Below are 22,757 nucleotides of genomic sequence, written 5' to 3' on the forward strand. Positions count from 1 at the left end.
CACATAATGCCCATGCTACTGACTTTCAATTGGAAAAAAAATTCAAGAACTTTGTAAAGATATTTTCTTCTTCAGACTGAAGTAATAAATATCAAATTTGATACAAAAACTGCTTTCCAAATCTTACAGTTTCAGACTAAACCGCTATACAAGCTGGTACAGTGAACAGTTGAGTAAGAATAAAAGAAGATTGAATGGGAAAATGTTGAAATCATAAATAAATATTGAATGTTTAGTTTCATGTTATCGTATAACAGTTGTCATGTTTACAGACAAAAGCATTTAAAAAAAAAGTAAGGGAACTATTAGTTCCTAGAGATTCTGTGATCATTCATGTGTATGAATTTATGAAAACACCCAGCCTATGTGTTGCACAAAATGGAGGAAAATTCTACTCGGTAATCTGTGAAGTTTGATAAAATTTATCTATGATGTTGAAAATAAGACCTTCATGTATCTATGACATTGGAAATATTACCACAGCTGTGGTCTAAAGATCTTTGAAGCATGTCAAAACAGAATTGTGCATATCAACCAAGGGAATTAGGGATCATGCCATGAATTATTTTACCATACTGACCTAGGGATCAGGGATCATGCAATGAATTACCCTACCACACTGACCTAAGAACTCTAGGATCAGGCCATGAATTAATTTACCATACTGACCTAGGAATTCCGGGATCAGGCCATGAATAATTTTACCATACTGACCTAGGGACTCAGGGATCATGCCATGAATTACCTTACCATACTGACCTAGGAACTCTGGGAACATACCACAAGTTATTTGAGCATACTGACCTAGGGACTCTGGGATCATGCCATGTACTGACTCCTGTTCTAGTGTGTAAGAAGTATACTTGTCCTTGCTGTGTTGTTCGTTGTTCTAAAAACAAAAAAAAAATGACATGTAATACATTGATGTCATCTAGAACTTTATATACCAGTAATTATGTGTGTTAAAATAACTGATGATTTTTACATCAAGTTACACCAACATTATGATCAAGGTAGTTCATTCTTTCGCATTTAAAAAAAAACCGGAGTATTGCTGTTTAGAATTTATATAAGAGTGCAACAACCCATCATTTGCGCATTGAATAACTGCAACTCCACATAGTAACCGAAGTTCACATGAAAAAATCTTACCAATAAAATGTATTGTTTTTAAATATTAAGTTTTCCTAATTAGATGCACAAGACATTGATATTTCAGGATGTATATACCCAGTAATCATACTTTTCTGCATAAAATACCATCTGATGAAAAACAATTATTTGTCAGTTCTAATTTTTTTTTTTGGTGACTAGTAAATTTAGGATATGTATTACCATATCCTTCAGGTAAAGCTACAGCATTGTGTAACTGTGACCGGTTCAGGTAATTTCTATGCCGTGTTGATCTTCTTCGTGGTAATGGGGGTTCTTCATTATTATTACTGTTATTATTATTATTTGCTGTTCTGTTAGAAGTTGATTGGCTGGGTTGTGAGGTATTTACTGTGATGCTATTTCGTATACATTCTGATGCAGGTCTGAAATGGACATGGAATTACTGAATTACAATAAATCAGCATTTTGTCAAATTCCCAGCAAAAGGTGAAATAAAATGACACAAATATACATTGTGTTAATCTCCAATATAATGACCTACAAGGTTTAGTATGGTACTAACAGTACCTTTCACATCATTCATAAGATACATTACATAAAAACATCTGTTACAGGACAAAAACATAGACTGGTACTGTCTACCTTATAAAACTTTATCTTGTTTAATATTTCAAAAGCTATATTATATAATTGAGAAATTTGACACGGACTAGAAACCAATACTATGGAGATCTGAATGCTTTGTTCTCTTTTTGCCAGATCAGTTGACTTTTTTTCCATAAAATTATTTTTATAAAAAAAAACTTTAGCCTACAAGGGAAGAAAGATATCAAAATTGATAACCAAGACCATAAAAGAAGTATTATATCAAATTATGCATTGGGTTGTGTTTAAATTTGCATGTTACTGGTTTAAGTTTTTTTCACCAACATTTTATTAATTCAAATGTCTATAATTTCAAATAAATGTATGAATATAAAAGGAATATGTGTTCAGTACACTTCTGGCAAATCTTAAGGAATATTAACAAGTAAATCACACTATCTAACAATAACATACTGTTTATATCAGTGCTTTCTAGTGTAATGTCAAATGTATCTTTAAAATATAAGTGACTTGCAATTTTTTTATACCTCCATGTATATAAAGATAATAAATAGCCTTTGTTTTTTTCCTGGTTAAATTGTCCCCAGGAGTTTGCATGGATGAATGAATGGATAAACTTAAATGAACTCCATAAGATCATGGTTATTAATTTTTTTATTACGACAGAAGAACAAAGATATTTAACATCAATTAATAGTATGATTTACAAATGTTGAATTAAAAGATGAGGGTCTGTAGAATTTCAGAGGAGTTTAAGGTATTCCAAATAATAAACTTCACATTATTTAACAATTAACTATTTCATAAAAATAATGAAGAAACATAAGACAATAAAATGAAAAAATACTAAAAAAAAAACAACAGATTTCAAAGCCCAGTGTCTATGCTAAATTTCAATGCAAACATAAAATACTTTAAGAGTTCAATATCCCTATAATACAGTTAAATTCCCAGCTGCTCCCCCCTTTTATATACTACCACATGTAAATTGTACAACCACAACAATTAACCATTCTAATTATTTGCACTTTTAAAACAATCAAATCACTTTAAAAATCTGGTCATATCCAGCTGGATAATTCATGTGAAGCTATTTGTGTGGTTAGTTTCTCTCGATCTATGGAAATATGTGTGAGTTCAAATAAATAACTAAAACTTCAAGTATGATGTATCCTATGATACATAGGTCTTAACCACTGACCTATTTAAATAAAAAATTCTTTAGGATAACCACATTGTTATAATCAACTATATAAGCAATATATTTGTCAAAAGTGTTGTAGCAATTTCCCAATGTATCCCAGAATGCATGGAACTATATGAAATTCTACCCTTGACCTGTAATCTTATACCTAAAAGGAAAATGCCAGAAAAATAAATGATAAACCACCTACAAAAACAAAAACAGCATCTAAACGTTTTGTAATGAAGAGTGCAAACAGGTACTACTTTTCTATTTTTTTTTCTTATAATAAAATACTACCGTGTTGGTCGCTCCCACTGTGTTGTCCGTGTTATGTGGTTGACATAATGCACCCGTCCACTGGCTGTTCTTCTCTCTTCCCAACTACAAATAAAAAAATTGTTCCATAAATGAATTTTTGAACATATGCTAAAAATTCTAACAGTAATTGAGAGAGATTGTATAATTTCTTTCCTTTTCATCAATCATGATGCTGTAATGGCAAGTCACGTATAGCAGAAGGTCCAATAGTACCCTTTGGTTACTGGTACACACTATACTTAATATGTCAGGCTATTATATTTATCACTTGTTTTGAGGACTATTCCCTCACATAATTTGTCCATCTTGGTTAGACAAACATAACCAGAATAAGTTAGGAACACAATTTCTATCATTCTTAGCTGGTGATTAAAAATGCATGTGACTTTTTCACCCCTGGGCAGTGATTAAATTTCTACAAGAGTTTTCTTGTTATTTTACATTTCCAAGTATTCTACAGATTTATGGGAGAAACAGATTTTCTTCTAATGCCCCTAGAAATAACAAGATTTCTTCACTCTGTATAGTTAAATTTTTTATTTAACCCAATCACTAAAGCTCGTGGGTTGAAATCTAAAATTTTACAACCTTGAGTGAAGAAATCTTGTAATCCCTTCGAGACTGAATGAGAATCTATATTTAACATTCCCAAAACATTCTATTGCTTTACTTCTTATCAAAACCACAAGTTATTCAATAAACACTTTAATGCATATTTTCATGTCATAAATCTTAAAATCTTCAGTGTGGGAGGAACATAAAGACACAAAGATAAACTGGAAACCAGTTTATCAAAAGGAATTATATACACGAAAGTGCATTAAATCTTCCAAGTGAACCATCTGCAAGCTTTCATATCATATTTTGTGCAAGTGTTTGCATTAAATAAGGTGTATTGTTTTGAAACATGATGCTCTGTCTGCCTGACTTAGTCAACAAAAAGAAGTCTGAGATATTTTACTTTGACATGTATGATATATTGGAAAAATTATTTACTGAACTTCACATAACAGACAGATCACAACTGAGATAACAATGATATTATCCTCAAGTTCAACAGTGCAGAAACTTTACAACTTTCTGTCAACACAATTATAAAACTGTCACATAAACACACTATCACCATCTTTTTTTTAAATATTTTTAGAAGAAAATATCAGCAAGTATAATGTCCATGGTGCATCATTACTCTTTGGGTAAGGCACCAAACTCAATAAATAAAACACACATCACAATTATTTTCTTATTACCAGTTTTTGTATAATTTTTTAATCATTCAAGTATCTTAAAATATCTTTTTTTTCCTGCAAAATAGCATGGCATAGTCATCTGAACCATTCATGTCTTGTTTATTTATTTAAACCAAACTATTTATAGTGGAAAATTATTCTTTTAAACTGAATGATAAAACAGAAAATTGATAAAAAAATTTACTAATGGACTAAATCCTTAATAAATGATAAAGTAAAAAAAAAATACATGGACTAAATCCTTAATAAAAGATAAAGTAAAAAAAAATATATACAATGTATCAGTAAAATGAAAATATTTGTAATCAATGTATCTCAGGTGTTGTCCTAAATGTCAAAACTAATCCTATTTCTGACTGAAGAAACCTCAATGAAGTCAAACCAACAATACAATATTACCCAGTCGAATGGGTTGAATGGCATATGTAGGTGGTAAGATGTAAACTTAACCCACCCCTTGCCATTAAAACAACAGAAAACCGTAAATAAATCCCTGATTATATCTTAATGTTTGCCTACCAACTACTTAAAACAAAACATAGGTAAGTAATGAAAAATGATGTGGCTCTGTAGTTCAGGCCTAAAGGACTCTGGATAACTTGATTAATTCCTTGTCAGCTGAACTCATTCATGTCAGAAAACCTAGCACAGATTTCATGTACAAAGAATAATAATAATAGATATCTTGTATACAATCAGTTTTTGACAAATGTATCAAGATCTTTATCTGAGGCGTAGTTTCATGTTCACTTTACCATAAAATTCTGAAAATGAGCTTTATTTCTGTTTCAGTCATTGTGCATCCTGGTCTCCTTTCTTGACCTATATCCTAATAGTGGTAAGACAGAACTTGAGATTAAAGCAAAAATCATCACAGACGATATTTTCCCAGATCATTTAATGCCAATCTGTGATGTATTAAAGCAACTATATTATGTTATTACAAAACTTATGTAATACTGTCATAACACAATGTATTCACAATACATGCATCAGTTTATTCGGGAAATTGAATGAATACATTTGACTTGATTTAAAGCATAAAAGAAAGATTATAACTAACAATCTGATAAAAAAAACAAAAAAACCCAAAAACGCTGATTTAAGAAAGCAAGTTAAATACTGGCAAAACTGAATCATACTGGTTAATTATAATAGAAACAAAAATTTGAACTTTAAGAATGAAGATTTTGAATAATATTCAACTTTTCCTTTAAGCAAATTAACCTTATATTTACCACATATAACCAAAAAAAATGCCATGATTTTCACAAAATTATAAACTAGGTTTTACACCATCAAAGAAAAGCACTGAACCCCTTGTGAATGTTTTATTGATTGAAAGATTAATAGTGATTTAACATCCTATGGGAGAAATTTCATGCATTTCAAAATAAGAAAGTATTATCAATTCAACAAATTATGTACTAGTTCCACATGCTGAGCCGGAAATTAATATGCTAGCTCACAGAACTAACAGACTGCAGGTAGGCATACCACACCATTTTGGCACCCATATTATAAGTCCAAGGTATGTCTTGGCCAGCAATCAACCCATGACCTCCTGTACTCTAGGGGATATCAAACAAGCCACTGAGATTGTTGTACATGTTTTAAAACATTTCAGAAACAATGAAATAGTGCAACAACTAAGATACATGCAAACCACACTGAAGAGAAAATATGACTGTCACTTGAAAAAAACCCAAAATTTGCTACTCCTACAATATGTATTATATTTGTTATTTAAAGGTGCAAAAATGTTGACCAGCAAATGCATTATATTTCTTTAAAAATAAAATGTTCCCATGGTGACAAAGATTATATTAATTATATCCTATTTCATTATATAACATACTTCATATGACTATGTTATTCTCATAAATAGGATTTAGGAAACCTAAATGAAGTCACAACATCCTTCCTTTTTCTAGGTTACTCAAATCTTGATAAAATGATGATGCATAAATACCACCAATCAGTATAATCCTATTGCACTCAGTTGACTGTGTGGTCATCATTTTTTTATAACAAGATCCACAACATGCCTTTAATGGGAAAGTTAATATAGAACTCAATGTTTTTTCAAATTATTTCTTTCTATAATCCTACTCCAACTAATTGACTGCATGGTCATGATTAATTTTTCTATTACTCCCAACCCAAACTTTGTAAGAGGTATTATAGACCATGGTGTTTGTCCATCTGTCTGTCTATTTCTCATTTTTCTAAATTATTGTAGAGTCACCACAGTTAGATGGAAGCTACTTAAAATTCATTTTCGATACATTTTTTTTTATTCTGATCAACATCAAGATACAATAAGCAACATGCAGTATATTTAAACCAAGTATCATTACTTATCAAAATCAATATAACTGTATAAATTTATTCTATGTAAAAACGAAGGCATTCAAAAAGTGGAAACATAGTTTATAGCCTTAAATACTTTCAAATTGCTTTCATTGTGACTTATCACATAGTTCTAAACACTTAACTACATGTAGCAACTTACTGTGACATTCACAAATTAATTCAATTTCACTTCATCAATAATATCAAACCTCACCCAATCATAAATCTTATTTTTTTAAAATTAATTTTAAATAGTTTTTCATCCTTTTAAATAGAATGATATGTTGAATACAACTGTTTACTTTTTTTTTTAATGTCTTTCATTCAAACCTGTCTTTGAACATTTTCAATATATCATCACCACGACTTAATTAATACAGTAGTCTCTCATCTTGTAACAATCATATTTTATAACAATCCTTGGTTAATCTAATAATCCAAAATGCTAACTTTTTCTCTTTTCAGCCATTTCGTCACTAGCATGTACATGTATTGAAATTTGCAACATATCTATGATCTAAAACAAATCATTGATATACTTGTATTAGAACGATTTATATAAATCGGCATTTTTATTTTGGAGACAAGTGCCAATGATTCATATGAATTTCAAAGAAGAAGGAAAATATTGCTCCAATTTACTATTTTGGATTTAAGTTATATACTGGTGCATTTGTTGCATCTCACCATATCCCTTCCATTTGGTAATTATAAAATGTGGAAAACTTACCCCTCCGGTAATTCATTAGGATCACTAGGTATTGAAGGGGGTATTCCTGAGGCATCTGTATTTACTGGTCCTGATCCTGAACCTCCTCGGTCTCGGGATATCAAACTGATAACTATTTGTCCTCGTACATTATCATTATCATCAGAATTATTCCGCTGAAGGTCTAAACGTTGAACTGTAACAGATATACTAGGTCTTCTATTACCAACATTAACACTTGAACTCCTAACAGGCATAGAAACACACAAAGACATTGAAAATCAAAGCCAATTCAAAGTTTTTATTACTTTTTTTGGTCAGTCCTAAACTAATAAAGAAATTACAATACTCTGCTTTAATCTAATCCATGAGAACAATTAAATGATATCAATGGGTCCAAATCATTTTTTTCCCAATCATATCATGTCCCCAAACCAGTTGTATATAAATGTCAACACAGCTTTACATGACAAGTAATTTAAAACACTCCCCTTGTCATACCCTTGGTTAATCCATTTACCTACAAATTACTTATACTAAGTGCAAAATGGGCTGATCCATTTGATGTAGCTAGGGGTTACAGACTACCTAAGTAAGCTATGTCAATGCATCTATTGTATAATTCTAAATGATTACAGTAATAATTTTGCTACTGCTTTCAAGGAGACATAGTAAGCCAATGGAAGCTGGGAAAATTGTCATTTTTTTACACCACTGCCAAAAATCTGACCTAATTTTACAGATATGTAACATTTAATGAGGAGTTAACATGGAAAGAAGCATGTACTTGTAGTAAGACGAGTTCAAAAAAAGATATGGCACTGGAAACAACTGAAACTTAAATTAATGATTATTATAAATTATAAAAATGCTCAGATTTAATAAATGAAACAAGCTTAGACAACTTACAGCCTTGAAACACATCCTTCCATTACAACAAAACATCATTAGGCAAAAACTATATATATCTCTTTGCTGCTCCCCTACATGTTCCTAACCTAATCATTAAATGGCCTTTTTGGCTCCAGCACCCCTTAGTCTGGATTGTTTACCAAATAACTCAATGTAAAATGTTTTTGAAAAATAAAATAGTTTACCTACCTATCTACCTATGTTACCCTTTATCTCCTTGCTGGTAGCAGTAAACAAGAAAACTATTTGTTTTGGCCTAACCAATATAATAACACTAAGTATCATTCATATTTCTGAAGCTATTATTGTAACTACAATCAGAATTCATCAGTCTCACATTTATTACTATCAAGCTATTCTTTAATAATTTTTTTTCACTAAAGTTTAATGTTTTTACCTTTACAGAGATGCTTATGATAATCAATGCATCACAGCTACTTATAAATTAACAGTAATTAGACATGTGCAAGGTGCAAACAACACAACGAAACAAAACGTAAATTATTCACATGGTTTACATGATAATGTTAGGAAACTCTTGTCAAGATCAAAAGAACTTTGCACTCAATGTGCCAATGCTATAATGAAGACTCAACCAGTATGATAACCCTTCTATTAGCAGAACATTGGATGTAAATAGAATATCAAACTGAGGCTGATACTACAAGCAGATTTCTTTTGTTCTTTGTATAACTGTTCAGGTACATGTTGCGTCTTTTATAGAATCAAGTTCAAGTTCGAACCAATAGGTACTGATTCACATGTATATAAAGTAGGGGATAGGTAGGACTTACATGGTGTGAACCAACAGGCACTGTTTCACATGTATACAAAGTAGGGGATAGGTAGGACTTACATGGTGTGAACCAACAGGCACTGTTTCACATGTATATAAAGTAGGGGATAGGTAGGACTTACATGGTGTGAACCAACAGGCACTGTTTCACATGTATATAAAGTACGGAACAGGTAAGACTTACATGGTTCAAACCAATAGGCACTGATTCACATGTTTAAAAAGTAGGGGATAGGAAGGACTTACATGGTGTGAACCAACAGGCACTGTTCCACATGTATATAAAGTAGGGAATAGGTAGGACTAACATGGTTTGAACCAATAGGCGCTGATTCACATGTATATAAAGTAGGGGATAAGTAGGACTTACATGGTTTGAACCAATAGGCACTGATTCACATGTATATAAAGTAGGGGATAGGTAGGACTTACATGGTGTGAACCAACAGGCACTGATTCACATGTATATAAAGTAGGGGATAGGTAGGACTTACATGGTGTGAACCAACAGGCACTGTTTCACATGTATATAAAGTAGGGAATAGGTAGGACTTACATGGTTTGAACCAATAGGCACTGATTTACATGTATATAAAGTAGGGATAAGTAGGACTTACATGGTGTGAACCAACAGGCACTGTTTCACATGTATGTAAAGTAGGGAACAGGTAGGACTTACATGATTTGAACCAATAGGCACTGATTCACATGTATATAAAGAAGGGGATAGGTAGGACTTACATGGTTTGAACAAATAGGTACTGATTCACATGTATATAAAGTAGGGGATAAGTAGGACTTACATGGTTTGAACCAATAGGCACGGATTCACATGTACACAAAGTAGGGGATAGGTAGGACTTACATGGTGTGAACCAACAGGCACTGTTTCACATGTATATAAAGTAGGGGAAAGGTAGGACTTACATGGTGTGAACCAACAGGCACTGTTTCATATGTATGTAAAGTAGGGAATAGGTAGGACTTACATGGTGTGAACCAACAGGCACTGTTTCACATGTACATAAAGAAGGGGATAGTTATGACTTACATCCAGTATCCTTCAGCTGTTGTATTGCATTGGACATAATCCGAACACATCCAAGGAATCCCGCTCCTGGTTTCTTGTGGATTTTCTTATGGTTCCATACACTGATTGTTACTGAATCCTTGGAACCAATGTACCTGAAATTCAGAACAAGATATCAAATCAGTGTGTTAATTAAGACTGCATGTCAGTACATGCTTATGCTAGCATAATCTTTAAATCAGCTGAAAAGTAGCAGTGGATAATGAAAAAAAAACAATCTAGTTAAAATTTTCCATTAAGTCACTAAATCCCTGCATGTACAATAAAACAACTGCTTACACAACCTTTTCAGAAGTCTAGCATTAATGCTTTCAGAACCTTGATAGCTGAAATTTGATTGGCTGATCAGAAAGGTTGTTTAACAGTAAGTCGACAGCAGTGCTGCAGTGACTGAAGAAACAATCAGTGTAAATATTATTATATTGAGTATAAATAATAAATAAGTAAATAAATAAGTTTTATTTAGAGTCGGCATGAAAATGCATAATAATAAACGTAAGCTCTATTGAGCTTTGAGTGACATGCTTCAGCAGTGTTCTCCCTAGAAAATTCAAAAAGCCTCCTGGTAAACTAAAAAAACTGGATATATTTTACTTTTGACCAAATTTGAGTCTTATTTTCTCACCAATTTCAACAAGCATGTACAGATATTAAAATGCTTTGCAGGGCATAGCTTGATATGCCTGCAGAGGTCAAACTGTGAATAGATGGGGCAAATATAGACACAAAACTCAAGCTTGATACAGTAATGATTTTCAATAGTGATTAAATGTATGACACAGGATAATACTTTACCAATAAAAGAACAGCGTTTCAAAGTTCCCCCAAAAAAGTGTGGAAAACTTTAAATCCACTGAAAAGTCGAACTTAATCTGTAACTTCTCATAGTTAGACTATATACAAAAGATAAAATCAATTGGTAAAAGCATTACAACAAAAGTGTGGAAAACTGTAAATTCACTAAAATTTTCTAAGTCCAAGGGCTGTAACTTCCCTAAAGATCATTCAATAGTAACCAAAGTCAAACTTAATCTGTAACTCTTCATAATAAGACTATATACCAAAAACAAACTTATTTGGTAAAAAAAATTACAGAAAAATTGCAGAAAACGAGGACAGATGCCTGGCATTTCCATGTCCCCTCACGACACATTGCGGGAGACAATAAAAGTGATCGATTAACTTAAACATTCGAAATATGACTTCTACTAGATAACAGGAATAGACAGATAGACTAAATACTTGCAATAGATCCCAGAATTTTTTCTCTGTATAAAAAAATCAAAAGCCTAGATCAAAAGAAACATGAAATTCACAATGCCTTGACATTTGGTGGAAGTATTTTTGAGTTAGTCCAAAAACAGGAAAAAGCACCATATTTGTATGAATTAAATCTCATAACTCAAAAATGTAAAATCCAAAATATATAAAATCAAAGCAAAGCTTACACTAGTAGAAATAAACTATATAACAAAGAGCATATAAAAAACCAAATACAATCTATCTTTTCCTCTATATAAACAAGAAGTCATTAGAAATCGCCAAAAACTGATCTTTTACTTAGAGGTAGAGCCTAATGCTTTACAAGTAAATTTATGTATATAGACTTGCCCAATTTTCCTCATATTTGTCAAAACAATGCAGTTCAAAGAAGAGAATAAGGAGTCCTGATCAATAAATGATCGAAAATTCTTTTGTTACTACACTACAATATGTGTATGAACTGATTCAAAGAAAGACAACTCTATCACTAAAAAACCAAAATTGAGGAAACAAAACCTACTTTGGTCAACCTATTTACAAACAATAAATTTATTTATCTACAATATTATTACATATTATAGACATGTTATGATATACAAATGTCAATGATAAGAGACAATAGTGTATAGTCATGCACTTTTTGGACACATTAATCTAATAAAGAGCTGTACCATCAGGATAAGATGAACCTAAAAACATACAGTATAAAAATCAATGTTCCCTTTAAGCTCATTGTTCAATTTCAAATGAAATTAATGATTGACTCATAATGACTGAGAGTATTGTTCAATCACCACACTCCCCAACAAAAAAAATCATACCCGCACAAAAAAACATTGAATCAAATATGATATTTGACACTGGATATGACATTATAGGCCAATAGGGAAGTGATCCCATTTAATGAGTAAAGTCCCATCACTTGTAATTTACATAATACTTTTTTTAAAAGTCCTTATGCTCAGAAATACTTTACATTCACACATCATATGTAATAGTACCACTACTGTGTGAATGACGAATAGACAGACAAAAGTATACCATATATATCCTGTCTAGAAAGCAGGTGTATATCTTTTGGGGGAAATCCTCGCCAAAATGAAAGTAAAATGTATTGAGAAAAGCAGCTGTAGTTTTCAAGTCATAAAAAACAGTCTCTTAAACTTTGAACTGTTAGGGTTCAATCAATACTTATTAGGGGGATCAAAGACCATGAAGGGAATTCTGTGATTCATCAGTCCCAAAGGCAAATATTTCATACCCATGAGCAAATAGGCTATCCAACAGTGCATGAACAGAGGACATTTTGAACTGAGGCAAATAAAAGATAAAGCCTTTGTTCTCAAAATAAAATTCAGTTATTTCCTTTCTACTATGCATTAATAAGTAATGAACATAAAATGAGTGTGTGTAAATAATTCAATTATATCTAATCCTACATTATATTTATATGGAGGTACAACACATCATAAAGTGCGTAAACATGAAAGCCAAATTGCATACTAATGTTCTTGCTTTGGTATTTTCCTCCATACAAAATTGTACATTTAAATAAAATACTTTAAATGAGTTATTGAAGTTTGAGTGTTTTAATAGATGTGTAACAATCATGTTTTCACAGATATTTGTAGTCAAACATGAATTTTGAACAGGTTACAATCACTTTTAAAGTCTAAATCTTTGATCACTTAGTTTCATACAATATCAAATATTTTTTGTCTGTTTTTCCTTTGAACAGGTGTCATACCAAAGAACTTAAAATAGAGATATAAAGGTATGTAGTAATTTGATGGACAATTATTATAAAAATTGACAGTTCCTCAGTGTTTTGATTAATATTTAAAATATTACAGTGAAAACCTGTCTAAACCAACCCCTTTTGGATTTCAAAACTTGTTTGGTCTACACAGGTGTTTATTTTACCAAGGTTCAAAATACATTTAAATTTATCTAAAGGGACTTTAAACAGTGTCTGTTTTCGACAGGTGTTTGGAAAAATTAAGGGTTCGGTTATGATAGGTTTCTTTGTAATAGGAGGAAATATTTATAGAAAACTACAGTAATAATTTCTTTTGTACACCAGACCTTGAACTTTGTAAAAGTTCGGGAATCATTATGCTAAAAGAAGGAAACAACACTGGAGCTACCGGTATTTCCTGAAATCTGAGTTGGTCTTTTTAACATAAAAATCCATATATTGGTCTGAAAAGCAAACATGTATTTCATTACACAAATTTTAATTAAAACCTGACAATTTCAATTCCTATAAGTCTAACACCAATCTATATCAGAATCGGACACTGAAAATAATTTTAAGAGAGGGTAAGTTGAAGCAGTCACACTAAACACAGAAGCAAAGACTTCATGAAATAAAAAAAAAGATAGGAAAAAATTATTAATATGAATAAGGCTGTATTCCATTCAAGTGTCTCCTCATATCATTCTTTTTTTCTTTTTTTTGTGGGGGGGGGGGGACACACTGTATACTTAATTGGAGAACAAAAACAAAGGTCTATGTACATCCAAACTTTTTTTTTGGAAAAAGCAAGACTAGAACCAATGTTTTTGCTACTAATCTAAAATCTAAAACGAAGCTCAACTTAATTATTTACAGAAGTAAGAAGAATTTCAGACAAGTTTAATTAAAGAGTTTTAAATGCACCTTCATAACAAATGTCAGTGGTTATTTTTGCTAACATGTCAGCTTATGTTTGCTATCTCAGGTTAAGACTTGTTTTGAAATAAATGTATCATCTTTTTCCAAGAATTCAAACTGTGCAGGTATAATATATCAGACACACCATACTTCATTCACTTGGTGTCATCCTGAGTTAATTTATGAAATCATCCTTAGTTAATTTATGAAATCAAATCTCAAGGTTTTCAATTATTGAACCCTAAAATTGCTGCTGTGTTAGAAAATAAATGCTGTCAAAATAAACTGGTCATATATTCAACTAAACCACATAACAGACCTTGACAATGTACTGTAGCACAATACCAGAGTTTGAGAAAACTTTTTTTCTGCTGTCGGACATAGGTTTGACAAACTGAGGTTGAAATGCTGGTCCTGCCCAAATTTTACCTGTTAGGACCGGTGATTTTTGCGAACTCTGCAACACTTGAACATTCTATATACGCCCAAATCAAATTTGAAATCAATCAATCTGGTAGGACCTGAAATTTTTGTGACAAAAATTTTCTCTAACATTCCATAAAGTGAAAAATGTGAAATCAAGCTGAAATCAAAAAGGAATAAAAGTCACTTACTAAACATGCCCTATCTATATAAAGTCACATACCAAATTTAAAATCAATCTGTTTAGTGCACTATGAGAGCCAAGATATATTTGTTACAAAGATGGGGATTGCAATATACATGTACTAAATGCCCTTTGAATGGGGTATAATATAACACTGTGTTTCGCGGCACTGTAATTTTTAGTACTGGACTACATGTATTTGAGATCTAATGTAGTTAGAATGTACTAGGGACATTGTGCTGTAATTTAAAAGCCATAAAACTCCTGTGTTAACATTAATAAGTTACTATTGGAGAAATCAAATACATTACTTGTATCATAATTGTTCATTTCATCACTGTCATTCAATTAAAGAATATTGAATGAATAAGTGTGAAGTAAGGAATAAAGGGAAAATTACAGCAGACACAGGGTCTTAAGATTTTGCCTGAAAAATCTGCATGCATCTAGGTGAGATTTGTGTGACAAACAGATTTGGTTGAAACTGGTACGGTACAAACTATAAGTACTAGATACACAAGTAGAAAAGTACAGATGGATCCATTTCAAGGTAAATATAATTCAGATTTACCCTAGAAATATTTTCAGTGTAAGTAGTGATTTGGTTCACCTTGAAATCTTACTGAATACTAAAATGCTTCACAGGGGGCAACTTAAGATGACCACAGAGATCAATCAATAACAGTTTTAGCAATGTACAATGTAGTACAATGTACATTCAAGATGGAACTACTCTGAATTTGGACTTTGATCATATGCTTAATACTGCATACAATTTTGACTTGAATGAGAATGGTTTATAAAACTTTAAAACTTGCAATCAAACATTAACCTAGTAAGACCAATATCCAAAATTTATATATAGCACATAATATAAGAACCAAATTGTAAATTATTCAGCCATATACATTGTAGGAACTTTTAAATTTTTGGGTTTTTTTGGGGGCAAATTAGTTTTGTTTGTTTTTAGCATCTTTCTGAGGCCCTTAATTAATCATAAGGTTATAACCCTCAAAATTAGTGTCCATTGAAGATCCAGGCAGTGGGTGGCACATTTGTTTTAAAAAATTTTCACCATTAGAGATCACAGAACTCATGTTTTATAAGAAATGAATATTTGTTCAGAATTTACTGAAATGGTAAAAATAAAATAAATTATATAAAAAGTACTATAAATTTTGAAATGAAAGGAAATAACACTCTGTAAAATGTGATTGATTTGTTAGGGAACTTTGAACATATATTCTGAGTCATCCATCAAAGACTGAAACTAACTGATACAGAAAAAAATCTTTTTTTTTTCTAACATCACAATGCGCTTAACATTGCACTGAAACAAAACATTTGGTGTGATAAAATTTACTCTGAGCCACCCATATCACAGGTTCTGCATGCTTCTCTGAAATCAAAACTAGTCTGACTTTAGTGTTATGGAACTTTGTGGTAAAATTTCATAGAGATCTACATAAACACACAAAACAGAATGCTTATAGAGGCGGGTCGAGGTGAGGGCATAATGTGCTTATGCCCCCCTTTTCAAAGAAAAAAAAATATCTTAATCTGCTTATTATTGTATTGAATATGGCAATTTATCATATTAATTCATACTCTGGTTTTCTTTTATATTGATTCTTGTAATTGAGCCTCCCCTTCAAAAATTCTGGATCCATCCCTGGCTTACTCACTATATTGACAACATCATCACCATATTAGGCATAGCATTACAAAAACACAGTTTGAGTATGTTGTTCACAGTTGTTATACATAATGTGATGATACTTACAAGTCATAGTGCTGATTCCACTTTGGATCTAATGTATTTTTACATGTGTCTGTTGAGTGGCACTGACCAGACCCATCTACACTGATTTTGGCAAAGGGATCAGGCAATCCTGCGATTAAATAAAAAATTACAAATCAGAAAATGTTCTCTACCAAACAAATCATAACAAGACAGTATCTTAAATTTCAAAATTAACATCCAATATAAGCATTAATTTTGCATAATATTTAGAAACATCATTATCGAAATTCGTACATGCATAATGTAAAAAATGAAAAACCAAAATGAAACTAAAATGTAAAAAATAAATGAATTGGGGTAATACCCCCCACATGCTTCTACAATTAAAATATCATCAAAGAAAGCCTTCTGTATCAAGACAACTTTTGACAAAATATTTTGTTTATTGAAGCATATGGCTAAAAAAAAATACTACAAATCTCTCAATGTTATGAGAAAAAAACTGCACAGAATTATCAATTATTATTATAAATATTGTTATCTCATTTAGCATGCAAAATAGTACATGTATGTGCCTTCAGTCATTCACCATATGCCTGAGACTAGAAATAATTGAAGGTCTGTTAGAAGGGCACATAGAAAATGGGTACAAATCTTAAATATATAATAGAAATCACTGATATTGAGTAGGTGGGTAACAATCAACCAGTGCATCACAATCTTTTTAGTTATGATCTGGAAATTGATACCAGAGCTGTTTATACAATTCAGATATGATTTCTCATTTGACTTAGACGTAGTGGAATCATTACACCCCTAATATTGAGGCTTGTACATGTACACAATGTAATGTACATGTAGCTGTTTGTGGGGGAGACGGCAATAACTTATAAATCTATTATGTCTGGGTTTAGGCATCTACCAGACATTAAAAACACTGTATGCCAATTAGTTATTGAATTTAATAAGTTTAAATATTCACCAAACAAAAAGTCTGAAAATTGTATAAGTGAATTTATCCTTTAAAATAACAGTTAAATACATATAATCAAGTAATCACAGTCCTCTAGGGGTTATCAAGGGAACCAAGATTCTAGAGGAAATCAAAAGAATGTAATCCAGGGACAAAGACCAGACAACAAACACAAACACAACAAAGAACATAAAATAGCCAAAATAATACATACAAAGAAAAAAAAGTAAATGAGCAACTCAGACTCCACTAAAAACTGAGAGCATGGACCAGGTGCACCGGTAGGGTAAGTGTCCTCTGCTTTTTTTTAGAAACACCCTAAGTTGCTCATCTAACAGTTTAATACATTATAAGCCAAGTACTTTAAAATTATTACACAGGTCTTACAATAAAATTTATAAAACATACAACATGTATATATGTATATTTTGAAGTCCTTTGCAAATGTATTACATTTACATGTATAAATTTTCAGAGAGGATCATTTAGTAAAAGTACATATTAAAGCAATAAAATTTCCATACAGCTTTAAAGTAATCCTAGCTTCTTAAAGCAGTTCTAGAGTACTATTTTCCTAAATAAAATATTTTCGATAATACATTGTATTTACAGATACTAATGTAAATATTCCATTACAAAACACTTACAAGTATATAAAAATGTGATGAAATTTTACATGTAATTCTTTATATTCACAAAAAAAAAGAAAGAACTGAAAATTTTTAGGATAATTACATTACTTTTTCTTCTGGTATCCAGTAATATCCATTAGTTCCATTACTAGAATACATGTACATGTATGTACACTGGTATTCTATTTAGGATTCCAAAACTTCAACAACCATCAAACTTCATATAAAATTTACTTGATTTCAATTTTATCATGAAAGTTTAAGGTAAGTAAACTGACCATGATTAAAAAGTACACAGTCTTTCTTCAACAAATCTTGAACAACAAAGTGCTGATTGCTCATGTAAAATGTAGATCAATTAGCTTTACCTATTAATTTAGTATAATGCTTTAACACAATATTTTATACACTACATGTATAAAAAAGCATGGAAAACATTTGCATTTATTTCTATAAAATAAAATTTCTGTAAATCAATATTGTAACATAGAAAACTAAAAATACTATAAAAAAAATCAATCAGAAAGTTTTTTTTTCCATTTTAAGAAAAAGTAATCAAAGCCATACAATAAACATGCTTATGAAGTACTTACGGAAGAAATCTTTCTTGGCTAAGTTCTTGGCACAGAGAACTGAAATATGAGTATAATAAATGTTAGTATCTCAATACCAGGTATTCATAATCAGTATACAGAATTTAGACCAAAGTATTAATGGTGTAAATTGACTTAGATGTTGTTGACCACTGGATTGAATGGTCATGGGACATCCTTTTATTTACAGTACATAGAACAACAGACCTTATTGGATAAAGCTTATCCAGATCTATTTATTTATAAATCTTTTTAACATTTTGTGAACAGCAATTATATTTATATGTGTATCTGCCCACAATAACAATATACTTTTGTAATTTTCTACACATTATACATGTACATGCATATTATGGAGTTTTTTAAATTCAGAATCACAATCCCTTTTGGGTAATATTTGCAGTACAAATAACAGAGACCTATAAAGGTAAACAACACTGCTTTTCTATAGTCATTCATTACCTACATTGTATTCAGTAAAGTTACAATAACAGAACACATTCATCAATTCCATTAATTTAGTTTGTTAATCACAATGTGTTGCTACTAAACATTAATGCCTGTGAAAACGAAATGACTCCTTGTGTAGCCCCGTGCAGGTCCGGATGTTAAAAGAATAGGCCTGCAGCAGCGCTAAGCTTGTCGTATAAGGCGACTAAATAGTGCTCAGAAACCTAGCCGGGGGCTAGGCGCTCTGCCCACAGAGCAACTGGGATGTGTGCCCCAGATGGTGGAATGGGATACCCCTGGCGTGTTACATGCTGGGGTTGTCAGGCTATAATACGGAAAACCTTACCGCAAACCATAGTGGTGCACCGTGTTGGGAAAGATGCCACGTTCCTCACACGTTAAAGAACCCTGCTGTGGTATTCGATAGGAGTAGGAACCTTTGCACTCCGCCACAGGAGGCTAAATTGCCCAACCTTACCCATCCCCCCTTTTTCCAGTGGCAATCAAAATTTGTTGACCCTATTATCCCTGTGACCCCACTTTTTTTTCTTCATTTCATGTTCATTATATCATCCATTTCATGTTCATCGTCTGAATATAGCTGAAATATTGCTGCTCGGACATTAAACCCCAACAAACAAACAAACAAAGACTCCTTGTGTAGCATTAATAACTTAATATAATGACATACTGACTGGGCACACTCTAGAATGATTTAAAATCATGATGAACTTCATACATCATACACTACACTCAGAGTGGAATGGTTCTCTAACACTTAAGTCCAACCTGTGTGAAACTCACTGTTAAACCTAGACAGTCAGTGTTTATCACCCAGATCCCACAAAGCCAACACTGACCGTTTGTATATTGTATTAGTTGTAAAATTCAAGGAGGCATAACGGGGAATTTCATTACATCTTGTTTCTGTTTCTTAGGGTATATCCTCTGTTATTTTGGAGCACTCCAATTTGGATACAAATTTAGTCAAATCCAACAGTCCAGAAACGTTAAAAAATGCCGGTCATTGACTGACAAATTTTGCAAATGACTGACGACCATTTTCCAATATCGGACATAAAAAATTGTCAACCCTTATAAACTACAGTCTGTGAGGTTTTATTAGTGTATAAAGATCCTGTCTACCTGTCTGCTAATAGTTTATTGGAAATTAATTGACAGGTGCTGTCAATTTTAGCTGATGTGCAGCCACCTGTGACTGTGATTTACCTGTAACTGATTAGTTCATTGCATAATTGAATGAAGGGTACACATGCAGCCCCATTGCATATACAAACTAATTTAAGTGACTTGGAGAATTTTCATACATCTATTAGTTTATTAAGAAAATAGATTGACAAGTCCATCATTTTCCCACCAATCTTTCAGAGGTAAAGAAAGCACGTGAAACTGAAACTACAAATCAGTCATAGTTTGTAATTATGAATTCATCCATTAAATCGTTTTAAAACAGAAGTCAACAGACCATTTAAATCAGTATAAAAAATGTGTTTGCGATTTTTTTTCATAAATAATCAACATTTTTTTTTCATCACTTATAAGCTTTCGGCTGTTTGCCTATTTGATGAAAAAGTCCGACAGATATGACGTTTTTTTACATGTTACAACTTGCGGTCAAAGCCGAACTTGTTCACTCACTTTGACATTTTGTTAAAGACAGAGTATGTGATGAAATAATACAATTTCCAATATTTATCTTAAAATAACTACATAAAACGTCTTTTTTTTAAGTAAATTTTCTACCTGAGCATGTAAAAGACTGACACAAATGTCTGCTGAAGTTTGATAAAATGTCTGGCATGGGATGTCAAAATTTTCTGACCCTTGGTCGTCATGAAAAGTTCGGCACATTCTATTTTTTTTTCTTTTTGTACACATTAATAATTTGTTGATGTAGACCTATGAAAACAACCCCTTAATAGTTGTCTATTTTTAGAAATATAAATGAACACACTGTAATGTGTGTCTGGTCATCAAATGGACTTCAATTAATTATAACTCAATAACATCATAACTCAATAAAGGATTTTTGTGAAAACATATCTAACTTACGACTTTCTTATTATCTTTTCATGTCATATTTGTCCATCGTAAAATATATGTGCCTATCACCTCTATCACCGTTTTATTGTGCCAAATCAACAACTGACTCATATTAGAGTTGAATTCAGCAACTGGATTGAAATTTTTGGTCTCCCTGTTGTGATTTTTCAGAGATCCCCAATGAATTTTTGAGGTCAGGGACCTAAGAGCTTGGGTCCAATATCCATATTGGCGGCCTTACTGGATGAATATCACACCCAGGTCAGTAATTCTCTGAAAACAAGTAACAACCGCTATATATATGATGTTTCATGATGGGTGGGTGTAAGACTCATATTTCACGAAGAAAAAATCTGACTGACACTGTGTTTTCACTGACTAAAACAGATTTAAAACTCTGACTTGAGTGTTACAGCACCTAATGTCCCTGAGTGTACTGCATTATCTCATTACACCTTGAAGTTTTTCATAAAAACATAACATACAGGGCTAAATCTACATCGTAGATATCAATGACAAAGAGAATTTTTGTAATTCCATTTGAAAATAACAATATTGAAATTTTTGTCTATGTAATCTTTTACAAAAACTTGTCCCTGTCAAAGACAAATGGGAGAAGTGAACACAAAGAAAAGATTTTGCTCATTCCTTCCTCTAAATTAGACCCTGTACAGGACTTCCCCTTCTGATGGCAATTTCCAATAGTTCAGAAACACTTAAACACAGTGTATGCAAAATTGGTTTAAAGATTACAAGACTGAATCATATCTTGCTTTTCTTATATTTGGGCAACTAGAAATAACTATTTTTTACAGGACCAAAGGCATTTATATCAGACATGTCTAACAGTCCTATGGTATTTCTTTTTAATGGACTTAAACATACATATGACTTCACCAACTGAACATGATCCTAGCTTTAACAAGGACGTCTTGCTAAAACAAAGTATTCACAATAATATTCTGAAACATGATCAACAACATGCATGCTCAATACACTGTCATCTACATGGTCACACACAAGTGTACCTTCATATCAATGACTTGGGATCCAAAACGCTTCAACTTGTGATCTTAAGAATCAGTATTTCAGTACATACAAAATAATCAGGTTTTGACACCCAAAATGTGTTTTGGGTTTGATTTTCGGCAGCCATTTTTCTTTGAACTACAATGGGTCACTCACGAAAACAGATATTTTCTGTCTTCGTGTGTTACTCAATTTATACCTGTTAATCGAATTTTCATAGTAGAAGTTCCATGTCGCCTAGATCCGTTACTAGCCATCGCTAGATGCCAAGATCATGATATACTTTCTATCATTTTCATTCCATTCATTTACGAGCACTTGCTAAATTGTATGCAAATGAGTCTGAAACTGACAACTTCCGGTTGCGACAATGAGGCACCAGAAAGGGTTATCGGTCTGGGATGTTGA

The 22,757-nt window shown here is 31.9% G+C and overlaps 1 protein-coding gene across 1 annotated transcript in view; it reads right to left on the reverse strand.

Moving 5' to 3' along the window:
* LOC148619260 (E3 ubiquitin-protein ligase SMURF2-like) overlaps nt 1-22,696 on the reverse strand; it is a 37,714-nt gene extending 15,018 nt beyond the window's left edge. The window contains exons 1-8 of the mRNA XM_088578944.1: nt 22,549-22,696; nt 18,807-18,845; nt 16,648-16,756; nt 10,300-10,433; nt 7,562-7,736; nt 3,206-3,289; nt 1,336-1,538; nt 805-889 (exon numbers count right to left, since the gene is read on the reverse strand). Coding sequence (XP_088435070.1) covers nt 805-889; nt 1,336-1,538; nt 3,206-3,289; nt 7,562-7,736; nt 10,300-10,433; nt 16,648-16,756; nt 18,807-18,845; nt 22,549-22,606 — 887 coding nt within the window. The 5' untranslated portion in view covers nt 22,607-22,696. The remainder of the gene's footprint in view (nt 1-804; nt 890-1,335; nt 1,539-3,205; nt 3,290-7,561; nt 7,737-10,299; nt 10,434-16,647; nt 16,757-18,806; nt 18,846-22,548) is intronic.
* Between the last annotated feature and the right edge of the window lie 61 nt (nt 22,697-22,757).

This window comes from Perna viridis, chromosome 4, assembly GCF_037379345.1.
Source record: "Perna viridis isolate PV_CMFRI_1.1 ecotype Kerala chromosome 4, ASM3737934v1, whole genome shotgun sequence".
Taxonomy (NCBI): Eukaryota; Metazoa; Mollusca; class Bivalvia; order Mytilida; family Mytilidae; genus Perna; species Perna viridis.